Consider the following 14,075-nt stretch of genomic DNA (forward strand, 5'->3'; position numbering starts at 1 on the left):
TTTCATGCAAAAACAACATAAAAACACAAGTAGTTAAGCATAAACATTAGGATTTCATTACTTCTTGGTTTGTTTCTTTTATAGTTTCATCCAGGTGGTTACATAATACAGCAAACATACAAACTAAAAGGATCATATCTATTACCAGCAACGTCATTTCCCCAAAAAAAGACTAACATACCCCTCAAAACGTCTACCAAAAGAACAACTAAGAACAGGGGTATTTTACATCAGCAAAATTACAAACCCAAGAATGAAATCGTGCAACCTTCCATCAGTTGAGGTACTCGTAGGTTGCAATCCCCATGGTAACCACAATCGAAAAACCCAACAACTATTTATTCACATCATGCTTCTTTACAAAGAGCTTCAAATAACCTGCCTGAAGAGAGTACAAATGATTTCTCGGATCACCCACTGTGTTAAGCAAGACGATTTGTCCAGTCTTAATGTTGTCCACCTCAATGTTTAGACCATCCAACTGTCTTTTCACTCTCTCTTGAAACTGAACCATGTCTATAGCAAGCTCATCACATATGAGTGCCATTTTCAGTTGAGTTTGAAGCAAGCTAATGGCAAGGTCTTCCTCCCCGACACCATTTGAATCACTTCCACCGTAGTAACCATGATCGTTGATTGATGCACTGTTAGCGGGAGATGGAAGTGGCAGTATGTTTAAGAAAAGTTGTATGAGATTAGGGTAGGAACCTTTTTTTTCAAGTAAGTGTATCAATGTTTTGACGGACTGATGTTTTAGGGCAGCAAAATGGTCTATTAAATACAACAATGGAAACGAAAAGTCAAATCTTGGAGCCTACAATTAGAATGAAGTGATGTCGTTTTAATTTTGTGGTTGGAATAGTTTGATGGGTTTCGAGCAATACATCAATCCTATGGTGTACATGCAAACCCTAATAGCTTTTGGATCTAGTTTGTCTAATGAACATGCAATTGAATATCCAAAGCTATAAACCCTAGATCTAGCATGCAATTAATCCTATTAACATAAAATAGGGTTTAGATCTGACCTTTGATTGTTATATAGCAATAACAATCAATCCTTGGCTTAAGAAAGCTTAGTGCCTCAAGTGTTGCACCTCTAATGGAGTCACAAACACCACTAAGCAACTTAGATGAAGAGGAAGGAGAAAGGAGGCACCAAAAACGGCTGGAAACCCTAAGTGAACACTTAGCCACGTTTTTGGGGCATAGGGGTCCTTTATATACATGTAGGCCATTAGGGTTTGCAACTAGGAAACCCTAATTTGACTGCTTAGACCCTAAGCAGCCCATCGACTCCTTTAACGTATCCCTTGGACGAATTCCTTATGGGCTTCCCATAGAATTCGTCTAACCTATATATTATTAGGTGATCCATAGCCCAATTCTAATTATCTTATAATTACAACTCCAGTCCACTAAGTTTAATTAATCACTTTTAGCAACAAAATTAATTCTTAATTAATTCTTGACTAATATTAATTAAACATTATCATTTCTCCTTTAATATATTATTTTTATAATATATTAATAAATCATAATTAAACCTTTCTCTCCTTAATTCATCCTATATATTGCTATGGTGAAGGCAACCCAAAAGGACCATGCTTATAATTGAGTCAAGTACATACCAAAATGGTTATGGACTTAGACACTAATCCAACAGTCTCCCACTTGGATAAGTCTAAGAACTATTTTGTATAACTTCAGAACCTGATCAGCAATCGTAGCTTTCAAAATCCGTTGTCAACTCTGATCTTATCAGATACGCATGTTCTTTATATAAGGGATCATATATTCCTCCATTCTCAAGATATCGTATAGACATAAGACATGAATTTTAATCATTCTCTCTATACTATTTCCCGACTTTTGATTTATGACGGCTGACAACAAACTACTATTGAACACATCAACTTAGTCTCGGCTTGGCCAAGCTCTTAGGTGTCATCACTAAATCATCGAGGGGCCCATAGATATCGCTTTTTTCCACTTTGGGTAAAAGGAATGGATAAACTTCGACTCAAATGCTCGCTTGCATTCACTGATCGAATCATACACAACAATAAGTTTTATAACACCAAGTTACTGGTGCGTTTACTTATTATCAATGTGCAACCGAACAACAAATAACAACTCACACGTCTCGGTTTCAATATTATACAATATTATCGACTCACAATCACTCGTGATATAAACCATGAAGTGATTCACGTGAGCGTGGGTTTAATCCAATACTCTAATCTTATCAAAGCACTCATGAACTCTGCAGCAAACTTGTGCTATGTCTAAACTCTTTAGACAATCTACATACTCTTCATGACAGTCTTCCTTCATACCTACTTCCAACGTATGACCGACTGTGGAGGTTCGAATAACCCAGTTATTCTAGAAGTCAAAACATGCAAACTGAAACACAACAATAATACTTAATCCTATATGGCCCCAAACTTGTGGGAGTAAATAAAACACTTTCGTTTAAGCACCATATTGATTACTCATTATTCATCATTTACTATTTCAAAAAATCAACTTATTACTCAAATTACAACAATAGCTGTCCCATGCACAAAGCATGCACACTATGTTTCCTATGATTCTTACTTTGTGAAATAGATCAATTGAAAAATTTTTCCAATGATGCTCATTTCACAATTCCCAATCCTTATCATTAGTGTTAGAACACAAGGTTCACTACTAGAACATGCTAGATTCTAACATTTTATGCAACAATCCTTTCGCAAAATCATAGCACAAAAGTCACCAAGACTTGGCCAATGAAATTACAAAGTACTCTATCGGAAATTATTACAAGACAATTCCATAGACGTGAAGTCTCACATTCAAAGTACATTCCTTTGAACATCCTTCTTGCATAAAATTTTCTAATCTAGTGTAACGTCCCAAAATTCAAGACTAAAAATTTCTTTTAATAAAACATTACTTTAAGCAAATTCATCATTTCAAAACATAAACAGAGTATTAGTTTCCAAAATACATGTTCGTTATCAGAGTAAACATTCCCAGGCTGTCTAATCTATGGTGTGTGCCATGCGATCACCCCGAGCTCTTCCCTCTGCTACCGGAAGTACCTGAAACCAAAACTAAAAACCGTAAGCACGAAGCTTAGTGAGTTCCCCACCCTACCACATATCATGCATAACCACATACTACACATACTGGGCCACGCCCACTATCCTGGGCTTCGCCCCCTACCTCGGGCCTCGCCCGATACAACGGCCCCGCCGCTCCAGGCCCCGCTTGGCTTCGAGCCCCGCTCGGATACAGATCTGTTTCACTTAGGCCTTGCCTGTCACAGGGCCTCGCCCGCTAACATATAATAGCACATAATCATACTGCAAAACATAAGCTAAACATATACAATGGATCATGCCCTAAGGCCTCGCCTATCCTGGGCCTCGCCCTTGTCCTGCTACTGATGAGACATGGAACCCCGTCCATGCTCCTACTGATAGTGAGATACGGGTCCAGCCCACACTCACTCCTTCCCTAACTTGGGCCTCGCCCCTGCTCTGCTGCTAATGAGATGTGGAACACCATCCACACTCGGCTATTGGTGAGATACGGGACCTCACCCACACTCACCTCCCTACCAAGCACATACATGCATCACACAGACAACAAGTATAAACTACCACATAAACCATTCCTTGGGCACCCGCCCACTACCACTGGACCTCGTCCTGAATGTCATACTAGCATACTGTGCCTAGGGCTAACCCCCGGGTCTTCTACTCATAACTACATGGGCCTGCATTGTGGCCTTAGACCCATTCACACAAAGGGAAACTCACCTGCACTGGCTGAACTTGCTGATGATCCCACTAGCTGCTGCTTGGCAACTCTCTGAACTCCTGCTCCACTCGCTCCCCGAGCTACCAATATCAATGCAACACTGAGTCTAACTGACCCCCGAAAGATAACCAAGTCAACTCTGGTCAAAGTCAAAGTCTTGGTCAAAGTCAACCTTCCAGGTCAACCCTACTCGCCGAGTCACCTTATTGACTCGCCGAGTTTATATGTTCAGAGTCCTTCTATTCGCGACTCGACTCGCCGAATCAGTCCATGACTCGCCGAGTCTACCGATTCCGAGTCCTGACCTGTCCAACTCACCGAGTCCCCACTCGACTCACTGATTTGAGTCTCAACTCGAAGGGTTTGGGGTTTCGCGACCTGACTCGCCGAGTCCAAGAACAGACTCGCCGAGTTCAAGACAATCTTCATCAGACTCGCCGAGTTGTTCTTCCAACTCGCCGAGTTCCTGCCCAACTTCATCCGACTCGATGAGCTGTTCATCCCACTTGTCGAGTTCCTCCAAATCTTCATGCTACTCGCCGAGTCCACTCAAAGGACTAGCCGAGTCCATTCAGATCTCCATAGATGCAGAGGACTTTTGAGTCATGCATGGACTCCAAACTGTAGATCTACCCTTCCCAAGCCTATTCCTCACGTAAAATTGCAAACTTTACGTGTAGAGAAAGAGATCTAGGCAAAATACACCATAAACTAGGGTTTAAGGCAAAGAGGCTCCATAATCAACTCAAGGGCTGAAACTTTATGCTTTCCAAGACCAAAATATACTTAGATCTGAAGTAGCAACTCTAGATCCGGCTTCTAACTCAAAAGGATCACTACTCATGGCTAAAAGCCCCAAAACTCACAACCAAAATAGATCTAAAGGAAGGGGAAACGACTTAATACCTTCAGATGTTTAGAAATATCTTCCCAATCTCAGATCTATAGCCCCCTCCTTGCACCTTCAAGATCCTTCTTCCTTCTCCACGATTTAATGCACTCCTCAAGACAACAATTGGCTCAATCAATAGATATGGTGGCTAAGGTTTGGCATTCTGGGTTCAAGAGGCAGTAAAGGAACCCTAGGGGAGAGAATGAGGCGCTTAAATAGGCCCCAAGTCCCGAATTTAGGGTTTTCCTCGAACAAACCTGACTCGCCGAGTCGGTCACTTACTCCTTGACCCGGATCCCGCTTGGACTCGCTGAGTTCCTCCTTCGACTCGCCGAGTCCCCCCCTTAAAGTTAGGGTTTTCTTTCCTTTCTTGGCCTTCAAAACTTTGGGTGTAACATCTAGACATAGACTCTCAATATCCAACTCCCAATATGGAAACATTTCCATATTTTCCATATGACAAATCATTCTTAATAGAATCTTATTTATTCATAATAATGTCGATATGGTCCATCAAATACCATACTTCCAACTACTCACAAACGACCAATCCTCAGCGAACTTTGGATCATCCTTTGATAGTTGTTTAATTATTTTAATCAAAACCAATTCTAGTCCTTTTTCCCTCTTAATGCGCTAGACATTTGGAAAATTTTAGAATTGTCAAATATTATAGCATTTGCAATCAATCCTATACCCGAAGTGTATGAGACACGATGCATAAAGTCTTACATAAAGATATAATACTTTATCAATCTTCTACCATAATATTTTATGTGTCACGTTCTCACAATTTGAACTATGAAGAGGGACGCCGTAATCATAATCGAAATTTAAGAACACACTATGTATCCTTTGACTAAATTTATTAAAATTTCTCAATCTAAGCTTTAGATTTTGAAACGAAGTATTATATTCTCTCCCTTAATTATAGCAAAAAACAACTTTTCAACCTATGCAACTTTACAAATTGAATCTTTGTTTTTCTATTATTAATATTGCTAACTTGAATTACTTGTCATAATAGTCATACAAACATAACACTTATGCTCCCACTATCATGATGATTATTATCATATAAGCATAACACTTATGCTTCCACTAGCTTTGACATGTATTCAGAAAACAGCTGAACTTCCAGAAAACAATGCCTATTGAATTTCTGAAGTTCATATTTCTAATACCAGATGCTTCGATAAGCCTTTATCTAAGCTTCTTAAACTTATACACCTTTGCCTTAGATAGATCATATGTGTGTCTAAACAATTCAGAACTTATATCAGTAAGTCCCAAATGTTAGACTAATTGCCAAATCTCACAATTCGAACTATGGAAAGGGATTTCGTAACCATAATCTAATTTGAGAATACAATTTTCACAATTGCTATCTTCTTAAAATCTCTCTTAGTGAAAACATTTTCTCACAGTCATTTTCATGAAGGAGGGAATCTTATGACACTTAGATTTTATGGTGTATGAGTTCCTATCCATGTGAATTTGCCAAAACCAAGTTTGCGACAAATCCAAACTCATATGGATTGAACTTTCTTGATTTCTAGCCTTATGGTAACACGAGTGCCCACCATGTCTTCCAAGTAGTTTAGCAACTTATCCTTACATATCAATGTACTTTCCTTCGATCAAGGCCCTTTGTCTTTATGCATTCAAATGAGAACTCATAGAACTCACATACAATATTAACTCAATTGGAACGGCACAAAAACACAATAATGTCAGCACGATAGGTTGTAAACCTCAAGTCGTGTGCTAGTGATGATTGATAATATTTATTCTTGATTTGTTCTTGAAACCTTTTTCAAGATCATTAAAACTCCTACTAACCTCTTGACATATATGATTCTCTTGTCAGGAAACTTTCCTAGACAAAAAAATATATTCAAGAGTTAGTATAGTTCTTATCAAGACAAAACACTTCACATATTTGGTTCTAGTTGGTCTTTGTCTTATCCAAGACAGCACAATTTACCCATTTCAAATGTGCAAGAATAAGAAAACTTTTCCAAATTCCACATTTGTTGAGTGTTATAAACCTACTAAAGACGTGTCACTCAATTCGCAATCTTGGAGTATGACTCTAAGATTTGATATTAGAACGAAGTATGATTGACTTCTTGATTTAACCATTTCCACAATTCCTGATTCCTCTTCTTAGACATACAAATGTACTAAGACTCACTTAGAGGACCAATTGACATATGGTTCTTAATCATTAAGACTTTATCATAAAACACAATAAAAGGTACTCTCCCTTCTTCTTAGAATAGAGAAACTTTTATCTTGCCGCCTTCTTGATTCTTCTTATTCGTTCTGCCATTCATTGAAATCTTTTCAATGAACTCATAACTACACTTAATCTTATAAGTATAATCATATTTACTAAACTTTAGTAAATCATGATGAATATCTTTATCACTCTTGTGGTGGACTTGATTGATGCACAACATTGCAAACTCGATATCTTAGTCCTTCACTTGACTCTTTGTCAATTAATTAGTTTTGAATTTCCAATTATAAAGTTTCTCATTCATCATGCAACCAAGTTGTATGATTCCAAGTTTCTGTCCAATTGAAACTTGGGTGATGAGAAACTCTCCCTATTTGGCAAATTCTTGACATTTCCACAAATAACATAATTAAGAATCAAATCCATTATTGCTAATAATAGAAACCTTCAAACATCAATTTTTCATACATGCCATTGCAAGGATAATTAAATAAGATAAAAACAAAATTTATTTTATTGCGGAAAAACTTGTCCTTACAATGCAATTCAACCGAAAACTATGCTATTACATATTTCTTAGCAATCTACCCTAACTCTAAAGTAGCAGCTCAAAAATCCGATCTTTGAATCCGTGCGATTGAAATCCATTTCTTCGTGATCATATTCAACACGCTTCTTCCTTAAGCTTCCTTTCTTTTCTTCGATCCTACAAAACATCAAAATGTAATCTTATCACATCATGTATTAAGAATAAATAAAAATAGGAACTTATAGAGTTGGTTAATGGATTTTACTTGAAGTAGAGCCATACGTCTTGACTCTCCCATCTCTTAGATCTCTCAGGTAAACAGGGCAGCTTCGTCTCCAATGCCCCTTCTCTTGGCAATAAAAGCAAATGGACTCCCTTGGGAAATTACATGGGACAATCTCATGCTCAGTCCTTTCTGGACTTTCAATGTTGCCAATGTCCAATGAAGTATGGGAGTGTGATCGACCAATCAAGTTTGCTTGACCATTGAGCCAAATCATCGTTGATTCAGCAGCAATAAGCAAATAGGTCAAATCAATAAAGGTCACGTCGTGAACCATCGTATACTACTCTCTTACGAACTCACTATACGAATCAGGAAGTGACTGAAGAACCCAGTCAACAGCCAACATCTCTGAGATATCGACACCCAACATCCTTAACCTATCAATATGTGACTTCATCTCTAAGACGTGTGCACACACAGGTTTCCCATCTTCGTGTTTACTTGCCAAAAGGGATTGAGTGAGCTTGAAATTTTCAATTCTTTGAACTTGTGGGCTAGGGAGAAAAATTGGAGGAGGTGGAGGAAGTGAAGCATGATTTCTTGTTCCTCGATCATATCGTGGAATATCATCTTCGTTTGGAAAACTTGTTCCAAGGGATTTAAGAAAACCATAGTTGTTTGACATCTACAAAACGGGAGAAAATTCAAGTTAAGTTGATTGAGTCCTTAATAAAACACCCAAATGAATTATTAAGGCTAGGATCCAACACAATACTCTACAACCTAGAAGAGAGATGGCGTAATCTAGTTGCAGAATATTTGAAGGTAGGTAAATGACGATTTACCAATTTCCACCACGAAAAACAAAAATGAAGTTTAAGTTTTAAATGAATTGAAACTCCTAGATCTTTTGAGATTCATTAAACTTTTCAATGGCATGTTTAATCTCGATTATGCCCTTCTATTTGTGACTAGGATGCCTATGATCACAAATAAGGTGTGAATAACCATACGAATCTACGCAGTGCACTCAATGTTACTATCACCTAATCAATGTGCCGGTTAGCCACACACGCTCCATTGATCTATGATAAACATCGAGCCACCCTTCGCTACCAATTCCAAACCCAAATTAGTGTGCCAGTTAACCACACACGCTCCACTAACGTCTCGGCAAGGGTACAAAGTGTCATTCCATGAATTAGCATACAATTTCACATTTTGCCTAAAGTAACTATGATTTGGGAATTTGAAAAAATATGTAGTTACTTTGTACTTCATTATACTTATAATGGAAGGTTTCGTCCTATCTTATCCGTTCGGCTAACAACCTTCCACTAGTCAAGAGTGTGGTGGGTAAGAGTGGATACCCATTCAATCGCCATTTTATAGTCAATTTTCTTAAACACCCCTTATAGACCAGCTTCGTGAATGAGGCCTACTAACGGTAAGAGTGACTGTTTACTCATATATATATATATATATATATATATATATATATATATATATATATATATATATATATATATATATATATATATATATATATATATCATATTAGACTTTTAATGTTATATATAGTATATGGTGTATTTTACACTTTTAAAATACTAGGTGGTTTAATTTAGTAAATTATACTTTTAATTTAATTAAATGTAAACCAAAACTTTATGGATTTATTAAATCTCTTTTAATTATACGCTTTAATTAATTAATAAAACCATAAGGGTGTAAATTGAACTTTTCAAATTACTTAGGTTTTAGAATTTCAAATTTCAAATTAAGACTTTTAATTAATTTTAAAATCCAAAACTTGAGGGCACGTTTTGAAACTTTTCAAAACATTAGGGTTTAACTTATTTAAATTTCAAAAACAAAACTTTTAAGTTCAAATTTAAACTATAAAACCTAAAGGGTGAAATTGAAACTTTTTCACAAGATAATTCAAATCTAAATTACAAATAATCAATATTTATCTAATAAAACAAAATATTATCTAAATTTGACAATTATCTTCAATTTTGGCAAGGATAAACTCCAAATATTGATAAAAATTGGATTTTATTAATATAAAACGATTTAGGTAATTATCTACAGCCAAAACAGGAAGAAAATTGAGAAATATAGCTGTCAGATCCATGGACTCGCCGAGTCGACTTGACTCGTCGAGTTCATCCACTTACTCGCCGAGTCAGCAAGGTAGAGGGCAAAAAAGTTTGTTTTTCATGCAAAAATCGATCAATCAAGCATCAAATTCACTGACAAACAGCCCTAGGCTCTGATACCACTGATGGGTTTCGAGCAATACATCAATCCTATGGTGTACATGCAAACCCTAATAGCTTTTGGATCTAGTTTGTCTAATGAACATGCAATTGAATATCCAAAGCTATAAACCCTAGATCTAGCATGCAATTAATCATATTAACATAAAATAGGGTTTAGATCTGACCTTTGATTGTTATATAGCAATAACAATCAATCCTTGGCTTAAGAAAGCTTAGTGCCTCAAGTGTTGCACCTCTAATGGAGTCACAAACACCACTAAGCAACTTGGATGAAGAGGTCGGAGAAAGGAGGCACCAAAAAATGGCTAGAAACCCTAAGGGAACACTTAGCCACGTTTTTGGGGCATAGGGGTCCTTTATATACATGTAGGCCATTAGGGTTTGCAATTAGGAAACCCTAATCTGACTGCTTAGACCCTAAGCAGCCCATGGACTCCTTTAACATATCCCTTGGATGAATTCCTTATGAGCTTCCCATAGAATTTGTCCAACCTATATATTATTAGGTGATCCATAGCCCAATTGTAATTATGTTATAATTACAACTCCATTCCCCTAAGTTTAATTAATCTTTTTTAGCCACAAAATTAATTCTTGACTAATATTAATTAAACATTATGATTTATCCTTTAATATATTATTCTTATAATATATTAATAAATCATAATTAAACCTTTATTTCCTTAATTCATCTTACATATTGCTATGGTGAAGGCAACCCAAAAGGATCATGCTCGTAATCGAGTCAAGTACATACCAAAATGGTTATGGACTTAGATACTAATCCAACATAGTTTGTATGTTCCATGTACGCTCCACGTTATGGTTGAGTGGACTAAAGTGGGTGTCGTGGCATTTCTAGTCTACGTGTCAACGAAAATCAATGAAAATAAGTTAGGAAGACTAAAACAACAAGTCTCCCACAAGTTCCTCCCCTCATAAAGCCAAGAAAATAATTTAGGGACTCAACGGGTAAACCCTAGAAAGTCCATAGGGCATTTGTGCTATTTCCCCACACATGAATTGTAAATTCCATACCTATTATATTTCTCTAAATCCTTAGCAAGTATATGCCATCTAATGTCTTTCTTTTACCTTCCAAAAAATCCTTCATAGAAAATGTGAAGTAAATAGGTTCTTACAACATCCTCGTTTGATATGTGGAAAAAAATATCGTTATCGATAAGTCGATCCAAATTACCAATTGAAACAAGTTATATGTTTGGTACCAAAAACAACGTTTGTCGAAACATTGAATCAATTTGGTTGATTTCCTTATTTACATATGGATGACAAGTGCGAAATTTGAATATGGTGAATAACACAATTCCACCTATCGAACATCATCGTTTTCTCATCAAATAAAAATCATAAACGCTCATGTTTGACTAAATCAGCATCTGATCGAGTCTCGTGTGACATCACCATGTAAATAAGGACCGATCCCTTAGCATTGGGTACGTCCACCCATCAAAATAACTTAAGCCTTCTTCTTATTAAACGGTCTATAGTTTGTCTAACATTACATACATTAGCCTTTGCATTCATGTAGCCAATAAGTACTCATGCTATGTTAACTAATAGATTGTTAAAAACAACTAAAAAGATATGTCATTAATATTACATTTTTGCATATCTGTCTGAGAAATTGACGTTTTCGTAGCTAGGTATCTACGAAGATGTACATTTTCTCATGTATATGAGATTTCCGCATTCATGAATCTGTGAAAATGTCAAATATGTATGAGAAAATGTATATTTTTTCAAACATGTCTAATAATTTTGTAGATTTCTAGCTGTGAAAATATCATGTCTAAGAAAATATATGTTTCTGCATATTTTTTACCAATTAACATACATAAACAATAAAGATTGTAATACAACACAAATTCTTATATGGGATTTTCATGTGTTTGCTTATTACATGGTCGACCTATTGTAATTTTTAGAAACACGACTGAGGTATATTCAAATCTTTCGAACTAAAAGTATAAGTTTAGCTTTTTTTTCTCTTTCTATTCATAGACATAATTGGTTTCTAGTTCTTGACCTTAGATGCCATGGTTATCCGATTGGTATCTTATGCTTCTAGCTACAAGTAATGGGCAAACACTTGGAAAAAATAGAACTATTTATTCAAAATTCAAATAAAAACTCCAACTTCTCCTTCATTACCATTACATTACCATCATCCTTCATATTCCTCTTTTTTAATTATTTTTAACTTCTTTCCATTTTGTGATGCTCATCAAACTTCATACAAGAATTTGTTATTAGTTACATTACATAGAGTTGTTGCTTCAATTTTCAATACATGGCATACTTTTGAGTCCAACTTCGAGCCATGGCTTCGTACTTGACCTTGTCTATCTTGTACATATGTGCGATTTCCGGGACCAACGGATCATCTGGGTTCGGATCTGTCAGCAGCGAACATATTGACAACAAAACCTGTATGAACCACAAACCAAAATACTATTAACTTCTTGTTTCAATTGGGTAGTGTCTGAAAGTTTGAGTCTCAACAATCGTAGTGGACAACACATTAATATTGTCTCCTACACTCTACTGTTCATTAAAAAGTCATAATCTCTCATCCACATAAATAGCCTTTAACCTCAATTCACCTCCAATTTTCTATACTTCATTAATGAAACCAATCCAAACTAATAACTTTTTCGTTATTTTATATTTGATGTTTTATCATTGATAATGAATTTTTATTCTGTTTAAGACAATAACATCCATATAAAATAAAGTATATCATAATCTAAACCCCTAATTATAATCAGAAAAAGTATATCATATATTAAAGTAAACATTGACTTCTTAACCAAAATAAATTGTTGCCAAGAAACAAAAATGAAAGTAATATGAAATTAAAGAGATTAGAAATTAACAGGTGGAATCTATATTAACATATGTCAATACTAAGCTCTAATTTAGAGAAAAAATGCAATTTTTTTTGTGTATTTTGTTTTCTTAATAAAAATGAATAGCCATATAACTTTTATCAAAAAAAAATGTAAATCAACCAATGAATGCATGCCATGTGGAAAATAGAATAAACATAGTTGCTCCCATGTTTTTTTTTTACTTTTTGTTTTCTTTTACGTTTTATTTGTGATGTTGTCGATAAAAATGTTCTTATATAAACCACATAATAGGCGTTGTGTACCCTTTTCACATCAAGTTCAAAAACAACACTATGAAATAGAAGAAAAAAAAGAAAAGAAAAGAATTAAAACCTTGGATATGGTGAGTGCAGGACTCCATTGATCCTTGAGAATATCAAGACAGATGTTACCATTGTTGTTAATGTTTGGATGGAACACTTTGGTCCTAAAAGCAACCTACATGCATGCATCATCAAAGAACACCATTAGCAAATTACCTCATATATAAAAAGAAAACAACTTTGAAGTATATATATATATATATATATATATATATATATATATATATATATATATATATATATATATATATAGAGAGAGAGAGAGAGAGAGAGAGAGAGAGAGAGAGAGACTTTGTACCTTTGGTGGCTTAAAAGGGTAATCAGGAGGGAAGTGGATGGTAACTTGGAAGACACCACCAGAGTAGGGACTATCATTTGGTCCAATGATGGTCGCTTGCCAATGGAACATATCTTGAGCCACCGGTCCAGCACTACATGAGGCTGGAGGGTCTCTTTGAAGGTCCTTGAGCTCTTTCAGAATCCTCCTAGAAGCCATAATTCAATGATATGTGTGTAAGATGAAAGAATACAAATGTGTTTGTGCATGTAGTTGGTGGGTTGGAGATGTATTTATAGGAGAGAGAGTTTGTGGAGAAGGTATAGATTCTATGGGAAATTTGAGTGAAGAACATCAAGGTAGGTCAAGAGCAACAAGATTCTTTCTCATCACCTCCATACAATTAATTTCACATCAAATTGGACCCGAATCTTACTTTTTAAAACCATTGAATTTGATACGTGAAGGAGAAAATAGGTATATTTTGTAAGTCCAAGAAATGGTTCGCAAAGGGTTTTACACGAAACGATGATATATCTTTTCATTTACATCGTATTAACTTAC

The 14,075-nt window shown here is 35.7% G+C and overlaps 1 protein-coding gene across 1 annotated transcript; it reads right to left on the reverse strand.

The window, feature by feature from the left end:
- Window positions 1-12,109: 12,109 nt before the first annotated feature.
- Window positions 12,110-13,789, reverse strand: LOC145097242 (ubiquitin-conjugating enzyme E2 28-like). The gene is made up of 3 exons (XM_079034773.1): window positions 13,533-13,789; window positions 13,245-13,349; window positions 12,110-12,447 (listed from the first exon to the last, which is right to left on the reverse strand). The coding sequence occupies exons 1-3, from the start codon at window positions 13,728-13,730 to the stop codon at window positions 12,304-12,306; spliced, it is 447 nt and encodes a 148-aa protein (XP_078890899.1). The 5' UTR covers window positions 13,731-13,789; the 3' UTR covers window positions 12,110-12,303.
- Window positions 13,790-14,075: the final 286 nt, after the last annotated feature.

The sequence above is a fragment of the Lactuca serriola genome, chromosome 4 (genome assembly GCF_051521515.1).
Source record: "Lactuca serriola cultivar US96UC23 chromosome 4, Lser_US96UC23_V15, whole genome shotgun sequence".
Taxonomy (NCBI): domain Eukaryota; kingdom Viridiplantae; phylum Streptophyta; class Magnoliopsida; order Asterales; family Asteraceae; genus Lactuca; species Lactuca serriola.

Coding starts and splice junctions, on each gene's coding strand:
- LOC145097242 (XM_079034773.1), bottom strand. CDS start 13,730: ATGGCTTCTAGGAGGATTCTGAAAGAGCTCAAGGACCTTCAAAGAGAC. Junction 13,350..13,532: donor ACCCTTTTAAGCCACCAAAG/GTACAAAGTCTC, acceptor GCATGCATGTAG/GTTGCTTTTAGGACCAAAGT. Junction 12,448..13,244: donor CTGCACTCACCATATCCAAG/GTTTTAATTCTT, acceptor TGGTTCATACAG/GTTTTGTTGTCAATATGTTC.